This window comes from Cetorhinus maximus, chromosome 12 (genome assembly GCF_964194155.1).
Source record: "Cetorhinus maximus chromosome 12, sCetMax3.hap1.1, whole genome shotgun sequence".
NCBI classification, from domain to species: Eukaryota; Metazoa; Chordata; class Chondrichthyes; order Lamniformes; family Cetorhinidae; genus Cetorhinus; species Cetorhinus maximus.
The window spans coordinates 95,949,681-95,968,687 of NC_135890.1; the positions used below are offsets into that span (position 1 = coordinate 95,949,681).

At 43.0% G+C, this 19,007-nt stretch overlaps 1 protein-coding gene across 1 annotated transcript in view; it reads right to left on the bottom strand.

The window, feature by feature from the left end:
* Positions 1 to 5,169: 5,169 nt before the first annotated feature.
* Positions 5,170 to 19,007, bottom strand: part of cfap251 (cilia and flagella associated protein 251) — a 73,411-nt gene continuing 59,573 nt past the window's right edge. The window contains exons 18-21 of the mRNA XM_078554659.1: positions 17,338 to 17,481; positions 16,341 to 16,569; positions 8,122 to 8,223; positions 5,170 to 5,634 (exon numbers count right to left, since the gene is read on the bottom strand). Coding sequence (XP_078410785.1) covers positions 5,501 to 5,634; positions 8,122 to 8,223; positions 16,341 to 16,569; positions 17,338 to 17,481 — 609 coding nt within the window. The 3' untranslated portion in view covers positions 5,170 to 5,500. The remainder of the gene's footprint in view (positions 5,635 to 8,121; positions 8,224 to 16,340; positions 16,570 to 17,337; positions 17,482 to 19,007) is intronic.

Genomic DNA, 19,007 nt, shown 5'->3' on the forward strand with positions numbered 1-19,007 from the left:
AAGAGGCTCTAGCTGCAGACCCTGACAGCCTGGCAGACATCTGCAGCATCCTCCCAAGAGAAGGAGGTCCACACGTTGCCAGCAGCCATCTAGGCCTCAACAAACATGAATTTCTTTGCCTCTGGCTCTTTTCAGGGATCAGCTGGAGACATCCCCCCAGGATATCACAGTCTGCTGCCTCCCAGGTGCCTTGTTTATCATGGCCACCATTTATATCAATTTTGCCATGTATGAAGCTATTCAAACCCAGAGGGCTGTCGACTTTGCTGCAGTGGCTGGGTTACCACAGGTCCAAGCGGTGATCGACTGTATGCATTTGGCAATCAAGACATTCTTAGATCAGCCAGGCATTTTCATGAATCATAAGGGGTTTTACTCCCTTAATGTTCAGTTAGTCTGCAGCCACTGTAAGGTGATCATCCATGTCCGTGCCAAATACCCAGGGAGCAGCTATGACTCTTCAGCAATCTCGTCTGCCTCAGATGTTCTCTCCACACACAGCCTCAGTGGCTGGCTCCCAGGACTACACACTGAAGAACTGGTTGCTGATCCCATTGAGAAACGTTACCACTGAAAGAGAGGCAAGATATAACAGAAGCCTTTTCGTCACCAGGGCAATAATAAAGCAAGTGCTTGGGTTACACAAGATGTGGTTCAGGTTTGTGGACAGAGCTGACTGAAGATGTCCTTCAATATACCCCATTAAGGGTCTCCTGGATTGTTTTGATCAGTTGTTGCATTCATAAAATGGTGCTGCGGAGTGGAGCTGGAGCAGGAACAAGGTCGGAAGTGGATGGCATCATCCTCCTCAGAGGAGGAGGAGCCAGATGTGTTGATTGTTCCTGAAGTCACACACCTGACTGCCAAAGAAGCCCATGACAGATGCATCCACACACATTTCACTTAATATCGTGCATGCAACCACCTGAGAGTTCCATCAGACACATCTCATTCTACCATTCAACCATTAACCATCACCTTTACACCTTTTCCTCCTCATAAAGGCTGCTCATACTATTCACTGTCCAAGGTGATTGAGGAAAGCAACAAAGTGGAGGCCATAAGTTTCAAAAGTTCACATAAAGTCTTCCATTCTGGAAATAAAGATCAATATTACTACATTAGCATGGTTATAAGATCCCAATTGAATCTCCTTGTGCAACTAATAAATCTTCAACTTCCATTCCCTGTACTCCTTCTAGCCTTGTAGCTTAAGCTGAGGTAGGCTGTTCATTTCCCTACTCTGAGACGTGAAATGCCCGTGGCAGGTATCCTCTGTGTTTTGGAGCCCATGAGGGCCCCATCCATGCAGGGTCAGATTCAGTCATCAGGGCAGGAGGCAGCTTGTGTTGGGCACAAGGGCTGAGAAGTGGGTGAGCCCTTGAGAAGAGTCACCGCTACCATGTGCCTTTCTCAATTTTCTCTCCCATGTCCCACCTGCATTTTCCTGCAAGTCATTGAGGTATTGAGCCACCAAGGTGAGGCTTTCCACCATCCTGTGTAAAATGGCAGTCAGAGTGTGCAAGCCATTGTCCTGGGCCAGCATGCACTCAGTAGTTTGCCATTTCTGATTCTCCATGAGGACGGCCACTCTTTCCATGGAGGTGGACATCAGTGTGAAAGCCTGAGATATCATGGCACTCATTCTAGAGATGGAACTCCTCCAATCTCTCTCCAAGGATGTGCACTGCCTCTGTAAATAACAATAGCAATTTATACTTATATAGGGCCTTTAACGTAATGAAACATCCTAAAGTGCTTAAGAGGAGTATTGTGAAACAAAGTATGACACTGAGCCACATAGGGAAAATTAGGTCAGATGACCAAAAGCTTTGCCAAAGAAATAAGTTTAAAGGAGGAAAGCAAGATAGAGAGGTGAGAGGTGTAGAGAAGGAATTCCAGAGATTGGGGCCTAGGCAACTGAAGGCACAGCCACTAATAGTGGAGCAATTAAACCAGGGATGCGCGAGAGCTCAGAATTAGAAAAGCGCAGTTTTCTCTGAAGGGAAATGCTGAGAGGCACAAACATTTTGTTTTGCAGCTCCACAAGTTTCCTCCTAGGCCCTGCTGAGCAGAGCTTGGAGTGTCCTGTGTCCTTCCTTGGGACTTGCCACAGCTGGCCTAGCTCCAGCAGAGGCACCTACTCACAAGTGATGTGCTCCTTACAATGTGACAACCTAACTACCTCTAGTGTAGGACACACTGAGGTGTGCGTATCTGGCCTGGTGGAGGGGGCACAGGAGTCGTGTGACAATGCACTCTCAGAGTGCTCAGCCTCCACTGAGGACTGCTCAAGCTGGTGCCTCATCAGCTCCGTCATCACAGGGTAGGACCTGTGGGAACTGAAAGACATGATTTAGTGCTGACAATGAAAAACGTAAAAACTCAGCATAGTATATATCATGACAGTTCAGTCATTGTGCACATCACTTCAGTGTGAGTGATTGTTATGTGCAAAGTGGCAGTGTACGATCTGACACTACCAGGTCTCTGGGCCAGCTCATATTTCCTTTGACGGCACTCAGTGCATATAAAGTACCACACTGCCAATCTCCAGGACATCCTCCTCCATTGTGGCCCAAGTCAGAAGGTGGGGTGAGAAAGGTGCAGCTGCATTTCAGTGTAAGTACAAAGGAGCAGAGTGGTAATCTGACTGTGATTGCTACCCCTCAGAAGTTCTGGTCCTATATTATCTGAACATTTAATGTTTTATCATCAATTGCTTTATCTGTTGTTTGAGTGTAAGCTGTGACTGTTTGTACCACTCTTACCTGAGTCACAAGATTCAAGTTCCATTTTAGGGCTTGAGCTCAAAAATCAAGGCTGGCACGCCAGTATAGTACCAAGGGAGTGCTGCAATGTCAGAGGTAAAATCTTCCAGATGAGGCTTTAAACTGAGGCCCCATCTGAGCAGATGTAACAGATGGCATTATTTCAAAGGTTAGGGGAATTGTCCTGGTGTCCTGCCAATATTTATCCTTCAATCAACATCACAAATACAGATTATCTGGTCATTATCACATTGCTGTTTGTGGGAGTTTGCAGTGAGCATATTGGCTGCCGCATTTCCTACATTACAACAATGACTACACTTCAAAAGTAATTGGCTGCAAAGCACTTTGAGATGTCCAATGGTTGTGAAAAGTGCTTTATAAATGCAAGACTTTATTTCTTCTTTTTTATCTTAACAAACACATTAACTATTTTTAACAAATGGGCTACTATTTCCACTGAAACAGTGAATGCTGGAATTTGATATGTAACATTCATATGATAATAGCATAATGTAATTTTCAGACTATATAGTAAATAAAAGCTTTATTCAAAAGATAAACTGATATAAAGGCAAAGACATGCTCAAGGATTATATATCTACATATTTTCTCAGGACTTAAATTTTGGCGACATGATTAAGAAGTTTGCAGATATGTGGTTGGTAATGAGGAAAAATGCTGTGAACTTCAGCAAGATGTCAATGGACTGGTCAAGTGAGTAGGAAAGTGACAAATGAAAGTCAATCTGCAGATGTGTAAGGTAATGCATTTGGGGAGTATGAACGGGCAAGGTAATAGGCAATAAATAGCAGAATTCCGAGGAACAGAGTGACCTTGGAATGCATGTCCACAGATCCCTGACAGGTGGATAAGGTGGCTAAGAAGGCATATGCGATACTATCTTTTGTTAGTCAAGGCATAGAATTAAAGAGTAGGTTGGTTATGCTAAAACTGTCATCGGCTGTCCCTCAATTCGAGGACCATGTCTACTTAGGGTCATGAGTTTCTGCCATGGGTTTTCATGTCACTGAACAGGCTGACCCTCGACCCATAGATCTTTGGGCATGTGGGGTAGGACGTCCCACAAATCCGGAGTGCAAAATTTGCTTCCCTTTCTTTCCTTCTATGCTGGTGCTCTACCTTATCATTAAAACTTTAGGACTCAAAGCGTGATGCAGCTTGATGGATAAACTGTTGCCATTCTGAACAATTGGTAGTAATCTCCTCACAATCATTAATGTCAATGCTGAAAGAATGACACAACAAGACTTCATGCTTTAAAACTTTTACCATAACAAATGACTAAGAAAACACTATTGACTAAACACTATTTTTTTTGGAGGCAAGTTATACTTTAAACTGCAGAAAATGACATTCCCCTTGTATACTTATCACCCATTATACTATCCGCGGAATTACAGTTCTTTTAGCAAACATCCACAGTTGCTCCCAGTTTCCAATTAGTTCTCGCATCCCCATTTCATCGAGTAGCAACTTCCAAGTGACCATCACCAGGCACTTCCGGAGTGTTTCTTAAATCCACCACAGTCAGTAAAGACTGTTCCGATGATTCTTCTTCCCCCTAATGGGGGAAGATAATGGCAGAACAAATTTCTCAGAATCCTTAGATGGCTGCAAGATGCATTTCTATGACTAGAGGCTGTACCCCTTCTGCATCCAGCTATGGTAGCTCACAAAGCCAAGTAATGCTTCTCTCTGCTGACCATACCAAACTGCTGCCTGTCTGTGAAATTCATTGATTTGTAGGGAAGCTTGTAACATGATCTCACAAATGGCTTCCTCCCCATGGCAACATGAAACAGATTAACCTTGCATTCAGGTAAAAATGCTAATTAGCTATCCTTGGCCTCAATTTTCTTTCATCTTAGAAATAAATGGGTAGTTTACAGCACAACTGTTTACAACCTGGTACCTTCAACACCTTTCTGGGACTTTGGGAGACTCAGAGTCTACTCATTGTAAACTCCGAGACTGCTGCCATTGTCTCCAAGTATGAATACCTTGCACCTTCTTCGCAGTAAAATAATCTAAGCGTTCCTTTGATCTCTAACAATCAAACCACCCAGGCTTACTGTCAGGCAGACTGCAGAACAGTTCACATGACTCCTTCATTTACCCTAAATTTAAAGCTACATTCCCAAAATATAATAAGCTTATAAGCCTCATAATTGAACAAGCTTTTTATGGCCGGTACAGGTACTATAGGGTCAATACCCTCCTTTAGTGCTATAAATTTTCTACATTTCTGTGTAAACCTCCCATATACAGGGCAAAAAAAATTCAAACAATGCACAGAGATAAGGATTATTGTGGAGTATTCACTTATCAAACCTTCTGTGGAGGTACTGATGGAATGAGTATCTATTGTACTGTTGGAATGTGTATCTATTGTACTGTTTTCATTATTTCGTCATTCAATTGGTTCTTTTTCAACATGTACAATAATTCTAATTATTCAATGCCATCTCAACATCCTATGTAGATCATCTCACCTCAGACACATCAATTTAAGTCAAATTACACAGGCCCATTTGTACCTATCTGTAAGAAAAGCCATCACAAATAGAACCATTTCTTATATTTTTTAATTTAAAAATAAGTATTAAAATAGTCAACTCTGGTCATTTAGCAATGAAATTATGAAAACTAAAATCAATGAAGGAATACAAATTATTTGATAGATGAAAGTATATTTCAGTTTGTGCTCATGTTGATGCAGCTGCAGGAATAGTTGTCTCTTCGACACAAGTTGAATTCTGGGGAAACCCCAATATTTCATTTATAAACAGTTTACTTGTAAACTCCTGGGAAAGTTGCTGTGCAAGCAGTTTTCTTGCGTCTGTCAAACCCAAACAGAACAGAAACAAGATGAATGTTACAATTAAACAGGACTTCATTTTTCTTTACAATTCTTTCTCTTGCTCTAAATTTTTAGTTTGTGGATTTTCTGATTACAGTTTGTAGATTCACTTACAATTTACGAAAATAAGCATGCAATAGTATATATAGGTTACTATTTAGTTCAAATATGCAACATCATAAAGCATAACATAAATAAGCCAATAACCTCCCAATATCCTTGCCTCTCTCCTTCCAAGCAACAAAATCAACATAAAAACAAATGCAAAACCTAACATTTGAACACCCTGAGTATCCCTAGCATGACTGCCCAAGTTTCTTGTTCCCAGGAGTGGGGTGAGGGGGTTGGGGGGTGCGGGGGTGGGGGGTGCGATTTCCAAAGGTCTTTCTCATCACTTCCAAAACTTAATGGTAGCGTTAGTTCAACCTTCTTTGGACTATCTCTCCAGATTCATATTCTCACATTCACCCACCACTGATTAGTCTCCCACTTAGGTCATTATATTGAGAGTTCAGAACAGAATCTCTGAAAGGTTTTTGATTTGTACATTTTCCTCTTTGTTTAAACAGAACTAATTCATGCAAACATTTCAAATGATATTTGGTCTTCATCTGATAATTTTTAATTAGTTCGACAGTTTTATTATGCAATCATTGCACGCTTTATGTGACAGAAAAATATGTGTAAAGTATGCCAAGTAAGGACAAGCTCTTGACTCAATGTATCCGTTTGCATGGATTAAATTTAAAGTGGAAATGGTGTTAATCACTGCCACTAAATATCTCATTCAAATCTACATTGACCAAAAATAGTACCTTTTTTGTTTAACATTGTTGTTATTGACTCAATGCTTATTTAAACCATGACCACTGCAACTCATTCACAACACTTAGTACCTAGCAGTGGATGGATCTGTTTAAGTGTGTGTGTTACCACATTTCTATTTTAAATTTCTCATCCACGTTTTCAAATCCTTCCATGACCTTGACCCTCCCTATCTCTGTAACCTCCTCCAGCCCTGTAACCCTCCGAGATATTTGTGTTCCTCCAATTCTGGCCTCCTTGAGCATCCCCAATTTCAAATTGCTCTGCCATTGGCAGCCATGTCTTCAGTCGCCAAGTCCCTAAAGTCTGGAATTTCCTCCCCAAACTATTCACCTCGCCCTTTCTTCATTTTAGATGCTCCTAAAACCTACCTCTTTGATCAAGTTTTTGGTCATTTGCCCTAATATCTCCTTATGTGGCTCAGTGCCAAATTTTGTTTAATAAAGCACCTTGGGTATTTTACTACATAAAGACACTTCATAAATACAAGTTGTTGTTGTTTTGGACCAATTCAAATGCATTAGGTTAATGAGGACTCGTTTCATAGATTTTATGAGTAAATTGTACAACATACAAAATAATCAGATATAACAATTAAATTATGATAGCTAACATTCAGGATAGCTTTATCAAAAATGTGAGGGCAATAATTACAGATTAAGTTTAGGTTCCCCACAAATTTAAGATAAATTGATTGCCGCACTAGGTGCAAAATTTCAAGAAGCATTAAATGTGAAGTATCCAAATCTTTGGTAGTGGGTAGAACAACAAGAAAAAGAAGAGCGGCTTGTATTTATATAGCAACATCCATATTCTTAGGACGTAAAGTGTTTCACAATCAATGGGGTCCTCTGTTAAAAAAATGTAAGTCAACAACACTGTCTGAAATTCTAGTAAAGATTGAAATTGTTCTGAGTCAGGGTGAAGGATTAGCAGAATTTCCTCTGTAGAAGCTCCCCAAAAATCTTTATCATTTATTGTGCAGACATAACCCAGGTGTCTGAACTTTCTGCAGACTCATTTCAACATCAGGAGGAATGGAAACATCTGTCCATTTTGCACTTAGTGACAAGATTAGCATAAACTAAAATAACATTTCAGGTTTGCTTTGGAGCATCATGGAACTGCCCTGAAATAAGTTTAAATGAATTCCAAATATTGATGGAACTGCATTGAAAGTTGTTTCCCGCCACTTGCCGTCGGGAACCACAATTTGCCTTTAATACGGCACCAACTGAATTCCCAACTTTCATCTCATCGTCAGTAAGCTGACATGTCACCTCCCGCACAATTAAGTTTATATGGTTTAAATAAGCACAGAGTCAATATCAAACACATTAAATAAAAAAAGGTGCCTCCTCCCACATCCTTTCCTGCTCCCAGGAGCAGACTTGATTCTACCCATAATTTCAAATGATCCTCACCAACATTAGCTCAGAACACAGCACTTATCAAATAGTCAGAGTCATGGAGGTCTACAGCACAGAAAAAGGCCCTTCGGCCCATCGAGTCTACGCCGGTCAAACATTGAACATTCTACTGAATTGAAAACCTACAGCAAAAATTCTTACACTTGAACCATCTAAATTCATTTAAGGACAAATGAGAAGTGTAAATGATCTAAACATGTGTAAATGGTACTTGTGGCATCAAAGGAGATCAATTCAGAACTTCCTCCCTCAGGATTCAAGCCTAGTAGTGTGGAAAGGCACTCTGCTACCTCTTCCTCAGCCATACATTCACCTAGAAAGCAAGACAAAAAAGGAGAGCAGGGTTTTATAGTGGGTCCATGCTCAAAAGATGTACAAGAAGCACAACCAGATCAACAACGGGTACTTAAAACACATTTTTTTTCTTATCATTCCATTTTAATTATTTTGCAAAGTATTGGAATGGAATTTCCACCTTTGTATTTATATGGGTAATTATATAGAGAAAATGGCACTTATTATGCTTTTAATAATTAAAACAATTGACAAATGTTGAATTACCAAAACATTTCTACTAGTTGCCTTCATAATAAGTGAGTTGAATCCACTGATACAATTGAAAGGAAACAATTGCTTACATTATGCACCTAAAAAAACGTAATAACCATTGAGTGTTATGTATGATCTTCGCATTTCTTTGACCATAACTGGCTGACTGCGAACCAGCTACTACAATGACTAATCAATTGAGTTTCATTAGATGTGAACTGGATTGTTACATATTCTAGTTATTGCAGTTTTCAACAGCTCTACAAGCAACTTGTTGTTCTTTTGTTACAATCACCAAAAAAATTAAGGAGTAACAACAAAATGGAAATAAAAGTAAGGTTGGGAAAGGCAGTCATGTAGTGAACCTTTGTACCACTTCATACTGAACCCAGGTGACCTACCTAACCAGTCAGATCTCTGTTGTTGGAGAATGCTGACCTTTACCACTTACACTGTTGCCTTTTAAGCAAGGTATGAAGCTGTACTTAATATACGTGTGCATCCAAATCCAAACATTTATGAAAACGTTTGTAACTACTTACTTATTTTATACATCTGGCACAATGGTGAATTTATATATTGTCTTTTGTGCATGTGCACAGATGAACCTGGTTAATGGAATGTATTTTTTGTTTTTTTTATATATATGATGTGTGCCTGCCTGTCTGCTTTCCAGTTTTCTACTCAGCACAAAACCAAAAATTTCAGCTGTGACCATGCACACATAGCTCCATCTAGTGGATTACCATAGAAGTTCTTTTGGGGGAAAATACACTTTATTCATAAAATATCTGAAAGAACATTACAAAACATTTTAAAAAGTGCAATCATATTCAAGCTTTCCACATAGATCACGAGGTGTTTCAATACAATCAATGAACATTACAAGCATTTCAACATGGTCATTACAGACAGTCAGACAGTGCAATGGTATTTAAGTTATCTACATAGATCATGGCCAGCATTTTCTGTTCGGCGTGTGGGGGCAGGCCCCGCACACTGACGCGTAAGATGACGCACGGTGATGTCGGGCGTGCGTCCCCATGTCACCGCGCATCATTCCAATCTTTCATTTGGTGGGCGCGCACCGGAGAAGGCTGCGTGCCCACCAAACTGTCAAAGGCCTGTTAAGGCCATTAACAAACCATTAAACAAATTGACAGGGCTGCCCGCCCAACCTTAAGGTTGGTGGGCAGGTGAAGAGCCAAAACGGCCTTCGCATTTTCCATGACACCTCATCCATGGGCGGGATGAGGTTTCATGAAGGGCTTATTAAATTAATAAGTAGTTTTTGAACATTTCATAAACATGTCCCAGCTCATGTGACACTGTCAAATGAGGGGACATGTGTGAATAATTTTTCACTTTCTTTATTTTGAAGTTTCATTTTGAACTTAATCCCCCTGAGGCAGCTCTGTGCCTCAGGGAGATTTCTGCGCTCTTTTGAATGCATGCGCAAAAGAGCACAGGCCCTGACTCTCCCTCCTCCCCCACCGGCACAGGTAGCACTGAGCGTCACACTGGGCGGGCCTTAATTGGCCCGCGCACGTAAAATGGCTGCAAGCAGCCAATCACGGGCAGCGATCGGCTCTGCGCCTGCCTGCGCCCGCTCCCGACTAGCCCACCCGACGGGGAGAAATTCTCCCCCATGTTGCACTTTGAGATGCTTCAATACAATTGTAATACATGTAATATTCACTGCATACATTCAATGTAAGTCATACAGCCTGAAGGGTCTAGACAATTCCAGCCCCTCGGTGCACTATGGCTGAAAGGTCTTAGATGTCAACCTTTCCCCATTGCGCCTTTGCGGCGGCTGCCCCAAGCTTTAGTGCGTCCCTCAGCACGTAGTTCTGGACCTTGGAATGTGCCAGTCTACAACACTCGATTGAGGACAACTCTTTGCATTGGAAGACCATCAAGTTTCGGGCAGACCAAAGAGCGCCTTTCACTGAGTTAATGATCCTCTAGCAGCTGTGTGTGTCCCTTGGAACAGCCCGTAGAGCACAGAGTCCTGTGTCACAGAACTGCTGGGGATGAACCTCGACAGAAACCACTGCATCTCCCTCCAGACCTTCTTTGCAAAGGCACATTCCACAAGGAGGTGAACAACAGTCTCTTCCCCACCACAGCCACCTCGAGGGCAGCATGTGGAGGAGTTGAGACTCCTGGCATGTAGGAAGGATCTGACGGGGAGGGCCTTTCTCACCACCAGCCAAGCTACATCTTGGTGCTTGTTGGAAAGTTCTAGCGATGAGGCATTCTACCAAATGACTTTGACAGTCTGCTCGGGGAACCATCCTATAGGATCCACCGCCTCCTTTTCCTGCAGGGCCTCTAGGACGATACATGCCGACCGCTGCCTGATGGACTTGTGGTCAAAGATGTTTCTCTGCATAAATTTTTCCATGAGGGACAGGTGGTACGGCACAGTCCAACTACTTGGAGCGTTCTATGGCAGCGTGGCCAGACCCATCCTTCGCAACACCGGGGACAGGTAGAACCTCAGCACATAGTGACACTTGGGCCTGAATTTTTTAGGTGGCGGGCGGGCTTGGCGGAAGCGGGCGGGGGCAGTCGTGGAGCCGATCGCCACCCGCTATGCACTCCGTGCTGTCATTTTACGCAGGTGGGCCAATTATCTCCGCCCAGCGTAAGATGCGAGCTGTAGCGCTCTGTGTTACCTGTGCGGGGGGGGGGGGGGGGGGGGGTGGGGGGAGTGGGGAGGAGAGAGAGCCGGGGCCAGCACTCTTTCATGCATGTGCGCGAAAGAGCACTTCAATCTCCCTGAGGCACGGAGCTGCCTTGGAGGGATTGAATCGATATTGAAATAATTAAATAAATGTGGAGAAAAAAGTTAATTAAACATTTTCCCTCAAGTGACTCTGTCACATGAGATGGGCCATGTTTTTATATATCGGAAATTTAAAAAATTTATTTACAAAAGCTTTAGGCCGCTTGGCCTTTTCGCCTGCCCGCCAACCTTAAGGTTGGATGGGCAGCGTTAACAATTACATTAATGACTTTAATAGGCCGTTTATATATCGGCGGGCGTGCAGCCGAATCCGGCGGACGCCCACCAAATGAAACAACGTGAGACAGCACAATGATGTCAGGCACATGCCTGACGTCATCGCACGTCATTTTACACCTCAGCATGTCAGGCCCGACCCCGCACGCTGGCTGAAAAATCCTGCCCTTGTCCTTCTAAATGATAGTGATCATGGGTTTGGAAGGTGCTGTCTAAGGAGCCTTGGTGAGTTCCTGCAGTGCATCTTGTAGATGGCACACGCTACTGCTACTGTGTATCGATGTTGGAGGGAGTGAATGTTTGTGGATGAGGTGCCAATCAAGCGGGCTGCTTTGTCCTGGATGGTGTGAAGCTTCTTAGCAGACTGGACATCATGTCCAGACTCCTGATGGAAACAGTATAAGATGACAAGCTGCATGATGTCGTCAGCAATCCTACAGATGGAGCGAGAGTAGATACATCTGGTTGCGGCCCGACGGGTTTATCCATTCCAGGATAGAATTCCTGTTTGTGTCCTGAGCATTCATGGTCAGATCCACCGACGTCAAGCCAGTGTTCTTCTCTGACCACTTCCTCCTACTGGCTGACTGTCACTTACAGGAAGACCAAAGGGTTGACAGGGGGAATATGTAAGCTGAAAAGCAACTGTTGACCCCAGAAAACATTGAGGAACTCAAAAAGGATTACAAAGGTTGGAGAACCGTAAAACCCTTCTGTGAGTCTCCGACACACTAGTGGAAAGTGATCAAGGCAAGCACTAAGAGGTTTTTCATCCTCAAAGGTGTACCGAAGGGTAAAAAGGAACAGAAGGAAATGTCCTGACTCCAGAAAAGCTTGCAGAATCTGCTCCGTCTGCAGTCGATGGGGGTCGATGTCATGGAGAATCTCTAAGAGGTAAAGAGCCAGCAAACCTTGCTCTTTGCCTCGTAGGCCTCCAAGATCATCTTGAAAGTGGACTATAAAATTTTGTCCAAGGTCATTGCCAATCGGGTCAGATCTGCTCTGGAGTTGGTGATCCTCCCTGACAATACCTGCGCTGTACCCGGCAGGAAGATCTCTGATAGCCTTGCACTACTCAGGGGTACGATTGCCTATGTACAGGACAGGGGGTGGACACCTGCCGCATCAGCCTGGTCCAGGAGAAGGCCTTTGACAGAATACCGTACACCTACATGATGGATGTGCTCTCCAAAATAGGATTTGGGTAAGGAATCCGCAATTGGATCCAACTGCTCTACACAAACATCAGTAACGCAATTTCAATCAATGGGTGGGAATTGGAAAGCTTTTCAATTAAATCTGGCGTCAGGCAGGGCTGCCCTTTCTCCGCTGTCCTGTTTGTGTGTTGCATTGAACCCTTTGCCGAGTCCATCAGGAAGGATTCGAGCATGAGAGGATTGGTGATCCCAGGCAGTGGAGGCATGCAGGTTCAGGCCTCCCTGTACATGGACGATGTCACCATCTTCTGCTCAGTTCCATAGTTGGTGCGCAGACTAATGAGCATCTGTGACCAGTTCAAACGGACCTTGGTAACCAAAGTCAACCATGACAAGAGTGAGGCCATGTTCTTTGGCTAATCAATCCTTTGTTCCCTTAACTGTCAGGCCAGACTACCTGAAGGTGCTGGGGATATGTTCAGAGGGACCGAAGCATGTGCTAGAAACTGGAAGGAGTGAGTAGCTATGGTCCAACAAAAACTGGGCATGTGGGAGCAATGCTCCCTCTTCATCACAGGTAAGAACCTGGTCATCAGGTGTGAGGCACTCTCGGTGTTGCACTGTATTGATCGCCTGAGCCATCTTCTGCTTTATCTAGAGGTCCAAAATGGACCGCATTTGCAGGGACACGTACAAACTTCTAGATAAAAGGGGAAAAAATGTACCCAACATTGCCCTCGTCCTGATAGCCTTCTTTGTGTTTGACTGCATCAAGCTATGCAAGGACCCTCGGTACATAAACACCAAGTGTCACTATGTGCTGAGGTTCTACCTATCCCCGGTGTTGCAAAGGATGGGTCTGGCCACGCTGCCGTGGAACGCTCCAAGTAGTTGGACCGTGCCGTACCACCTGTACCTCGTGGAAAAGTTAATACAGAAAAACACCTTTGACCACAAGCCCATCAGGCAGTGGTCTGCACATAATGCCCTAGAGGCCATGTGGGAAAAGAAGATGGTGGATCCTGTCGGATGGTTCCCTGAGCAGAGTGTCAAAGTCATTTAGCAGAATGCCTCATTGCCAGAACTTTCAAACAAGTACCAAAATATAGCTTTGCTGGTGGTGAGAAAGACCCTGCTCCCTGTTTACATCCTTCCTACATGCCCGGAGTTTCACCATCTCCACATGTTGCCCTTGAGATGGCTGTGGTGGGGAAGAGACCGTTGTTTGCCTCCTCCTGGAATGTGCCTTTGCAAAGAAGGTCTGGAGAGAGATGCAATGGATTTTGTTGAGGTTCATCCCAAGCAGTTCTGTGATGCAGGACTCTGTGCTCTACGGGCTGTTCCCAGGGACACACACTGAGACAAATATTAACTGCAACTGAACCAACTTGGTGAAAGATGTTCTTTGGTCTAACCGAAACTTGCTAGTCTTCCAGTGCTAAGAGTTGACCACGAACGAGTGCTTCAGATTGGCATACTTCAAGGTCCAGGACTATGTACTGAGGGATGCACTAAAGCTTGGAGCAGCCGCTGCAGAGACGCAATAGGGAAAGGTCGCTGTCTAAGGTCTTTCAGCCATAGTGCACCAAGGGGCTGGAACTTGCATTGAACCCTTCGTGCTGTATGACTCACACTGAATATATACAGTAAATATTACATATATCACAATTGTATTGAAGCACCTCAGAGTGCAACATGTTCTATGTAGAAAATTTGAATATCATTGCACTTCCTGTAATGACCATTTTGAAATGTTTTGTAATGTTCCTTTAGATATTTTATGAATAAAGTATATTTTTCAAAAAAAAACAAATGCTGTCCTTATCAGCGACACCTACATAAAAAAGTAAGGAGTAGTTTTGTGCCCAGCTTGTTTTCAGTTACTCTGTTCAGGAATAGAATACAATGTAGAATTAAAAACAGAGATGAAAACTCCACCACCCCCACCTCCCCCCCCTCCCCCCCCCGCCCTGGTTCCATGCGAAAGTGCACAGTTCAGTACTCAGTTATACAAATGAGGAAGAAAGACAGCCACATATTTATACAGCATCTTCTCATATCACTTAGAAAAATCTCAAAGCGCTTCACATGCAATTAATTTATTTGAAGGGCACTGCTATTGTGAGGTTCATATGTACACAAAATACCAGTCAAGTATTTATGTTCACAGAGAGTCATCGTCTAGAATAGAATACCAAAGCATGCAGTATCTAGGGGATGGGTTAATAATGTATGTGGCTGCACCATGTCTAGCTTAAGCTTGATAGACCAGATGGCCATTTTCTGTCTTTCCTTTTATATGTAAGTAAACATAGCAACCACTGTAAATATACAAAATCTCAAACAGTAATGAGATGAATATTAATCTAGCTTTTAGTTCTATTGGTTGAAGGAGGAACATTGGCCAGGACGCCAAGAGGTTATTCTACTCTTTTCTCAAAGTACCATGGGATTGTTGATGCCAATCTCGACCTCCGGAACAAGCAGTTGGGGCCTCTTTTGAAAGATAACACTTGCAACAATGTGGCACCCCTCACTACTGTGGTGAAGCGTCACCCTAAGTTATGTACTCAAGTCCTGGAGTGAGGCGTGATCCCAAAACATTCTGACAAAATCACGAGTGCTGCCACTGAGCCAAACCGACACACAAATTTAGTTTTGTTTTTGGAGCCTCGGCTGTCCAGAATCAGCTAATCTCAGTTGGGATGGTAATGCTAAAAATGGTGCAATATCTCTGGAGGAGGGAAAGTGGAAAAATTAGCAGGGGCACCTGCTCCTATTCAATATCTAGCAACCCTTCTGGAATTGCCCAAGGGGCATCTGGTGAGAAGAGGACTCGGCTTGCCACTTGACTTCTCTTATGCTTTAAGGACAGGACAAAACTCAAAGCTGGGTTTCATGACGCCCTCATAATATCTACAGGAATTTCACACACCATCCTGACTTGAAAATATACCACTGTTCCTTTACTGTCACCAGATCAAAATCCTGGAGCTAGCTCCCGCCCTAATTTACACCAGATAGGCTGCAGCGTTTCAAGGCGGCAGCTGACCACCACCTTCTCAAGAGCAAATAGGGCAAGTAGGGATGGGTAATAAATGCTAACCTTGCCAGCAATGCTCACATCCCACAAAGGAATAAAAAAAGCCTTGTATGGATGTTGAGTAAGGACAGGATTAAAGTCAGCATTTCAGGTGATCCAGAGTGGAATAGTCTACCTGTACTCACTTATTAGATTCACCTGTAAACAATGGGTACTTGGATGAGATACCATAGGGCTCCCACAAATTTGAAATGTATCTCAGCTTAAGTCATTGCCTTTAGGAGAGATGAGGAGAAAGTTAAAAGAAAAACACGGGGGAAAAAAAGTCATTACCATGTGGTTTTACGTTGAGTCTTAGTACTCTATTTATATACTAAACAGATTTATTGCTGTATACTCCCATATTTATTCTCTATATTTGTATTAATATATTTATATTAATTATTCATTTCTAAATAAAAGAAAGAGTTGCATTTATATAGCACCTTTCATGATTACGTCTCAAACATTTTATAGCCAATAAATACTTTTGAAATGTAGGAAACATGGCAGCCAATTTGCATACAGTAAGCTCCTACAAACAGCAATGTGGTAATGACCAGATGATCTGTTTTATATTCATTGTATTTATTTTTTGGCATTTGACTCACCTCCATTTTGCAATAGTTGCAGTAATTCTCCTAAGTTAATTGCTTTTTCTCCATTTTCATTGTCATAGCCAAGAACATCAAATGTATGCTGCAGCTCAGAAGCAGTTATGCCAAACGCAGGTCGATGATTTATATACAGTTTAATGAATTCACCTAGATCAATATCTGTCACATATCTTCCTGTTTCCACATATTTACTGAACTTCACTTCATTCAGCATGTCCTCAATCTGGAGATGAAAGCAATCAAAATGATCAAATGATACAATCTATCTAATGGAAACTTACTCCCAATGCATATGCTCCTTTTCTCAATATTGCACGCAGGCGTCAGTCTGGTGGTTAGGATCTGGTCCAGTGGGGTCAGGTCTTCCACTTCAAAGCTACTGTCTTACATCAATAAAGTGTTCAGGGTGAGTGCCATTACCTTGGTATGTTGAAGCCCTTTATCACTTCTTCACCCTGGTCTCTAACTCTTGCTCTACTTTCTACACCTCAAGACTCAGATCCTGTTCTACCTTTTCTTGCATTCTCAACTTCTAATTGTTCTTGACCTTCTCCTTATGTCTCAAACTTTAACCATCTTTTGCCTTCTGCCATATTCTCTCTAAGCCTGTTCTAGCTTCCCCCTCTGCACCAAGCTGTGCTTTCTCCCCTCAGCTTCGAGCATCAGGGTTTTCTCTTGGCCACATCCAGTTATCTTCCACCTTTTAATACTGCTTGACCCGAGGTCTTCGTTTAGTCTTAACTCTATCTTTATAACCTTGTTGGATAGACTAGTGTATACTGTGCTTGTGCAGCAGAGACTGCCATGCCAGAATGGGGTTCCTGATCAGGCGATGTTTTACATCAAGTCAACCACCACAGTGCACACCATCATCTCACAAGATGGAAGGCGCCATATGTGTGCTTTCAATGCCATGTCTATTAAGGAATTGTACACCAGTACATATCAGAAGTGTGAATTATTTTTGCGGATGCGAACATATACAATGTACCTCTTTCTCTGTAGGGTAGAATCCCAGTGCTCTTATCACAAATGGAATTTCCTGCAGTGGAATATGAGTTGACACCTCCCTGGTCTCCATTGTGCTGACACGCTGGAAACGCAGCTGTGAATAGTAGAAATAGTTCTCCATCTCCTTTACAGGACATCAAAAATACAAAATATTAATTGATTGGAACCAAAAGAAAATCTGACAGAAGACCAATATAATATATGCAAATGCATTTTCTCGATACTTTTTGATCTAAATTGAATTGCAGATGTCACCCAACACTGAATAAAAGTTTGCTATATTTCGTGCTTGGGTGAGACCTGTGAACAGTACCATGATGAAGTGGCAGAGATGGAAATTATTATGATAATTTCATGGCACAAATACATTAATCTATGGCAGCATCTATTCAATCACCAACCCAGATTGTGCCACGTTACTGTGCCACTTTCTTTCTCAATCTAGTGAGCAAGGAAATTGACCATTGTTTTCCAGGCTGCACTTATTTTCCCTCATCGTCTAGTACCACTATGCTGCAGCTGTCTCTATCTCCAAACCCTGTCAATTTGGAGATGATCAGTCAACCAGTCATGCATTATCCCTATTATTTTGGGTGGGCCAGGGGGTGCTGGGGTGGAACATGTGGCTATTCCAGAATTCAGATTTGGTCTTAAGGTACTTTTACATTTAGTGCTTATGTAGTATGGATCACAGGAAACATGGGCCTGTATGCCAACTCCCTGCACTTACATTTCTAAAACTGAGTTCCTTATCCTGATGGTGGAGGTGTAGTCCCACAAAAATGTGGAACTACGGTACTGCTGTGGGGTAAGGAATCAATTTTATTAGCAAAAGTCAGTCTTCTGTGGTCAACAAACTATGGGAGCACTAAATATTGTTGTCCGTTATGGTTATTCAGGTGGACATAAAATAACTGACGATAGTATTTGAAAAAAAAAGCAGGGAATTTTCTTTTACAGTGTCCTGGTTAATATTTATTTCTCAAACATCACCACAAAAAGATACAGATCAACTGGCTATTTATCCTACTGCTGTTTGTGGGGCCTTGATGTATGCAAACTGGCTGCTACCTATGTGAAACCTACCTCTATAAAAGTGACTATGGCCGGAGTTTTCTGGCCCCGTTGGAATTGGACATCATGGCAGGTGGGGGGGATGACAATACACCAAGAAGGCCAAAAATCGGTTTCACACTGTTGCGAAACCAGTTTACGATCATCCGCTCCACCCATCAATGACGGGCCACGTTTCTTGCCGCTGCATGTCGGGAACCTAATTTCAATACTTTAGCATCTCATTATAAGCCCTGCTTGCCGTATTCATCCCCCCACAATGGGATCACCTGGGCACCGCCGACGTGTTTCACAACTGTACACAAGTGACGTGCACCTGGTGAGCGGCACTTCGCTCGGGACTCCAAGGTTTGTTTCCTACCTTGTTTCGGGCAGCAGTCACAGTCATCAGTGCCAGGCTTCGCAGGCAGCACCACATCATTTTTAGGGCCGCTCACGGGCAGGTCTCTACTGACCAGACCAGCCATAAGACGGGGGGTGGCTTTTCAACAGCTGCAGGGATAGGGCTTTCTTGGGGGAAGGGGAGAAGTGGCTTTGGGCAAGGGAAGAGGCTGCAGGGTGAGCGCTGTACTGGGG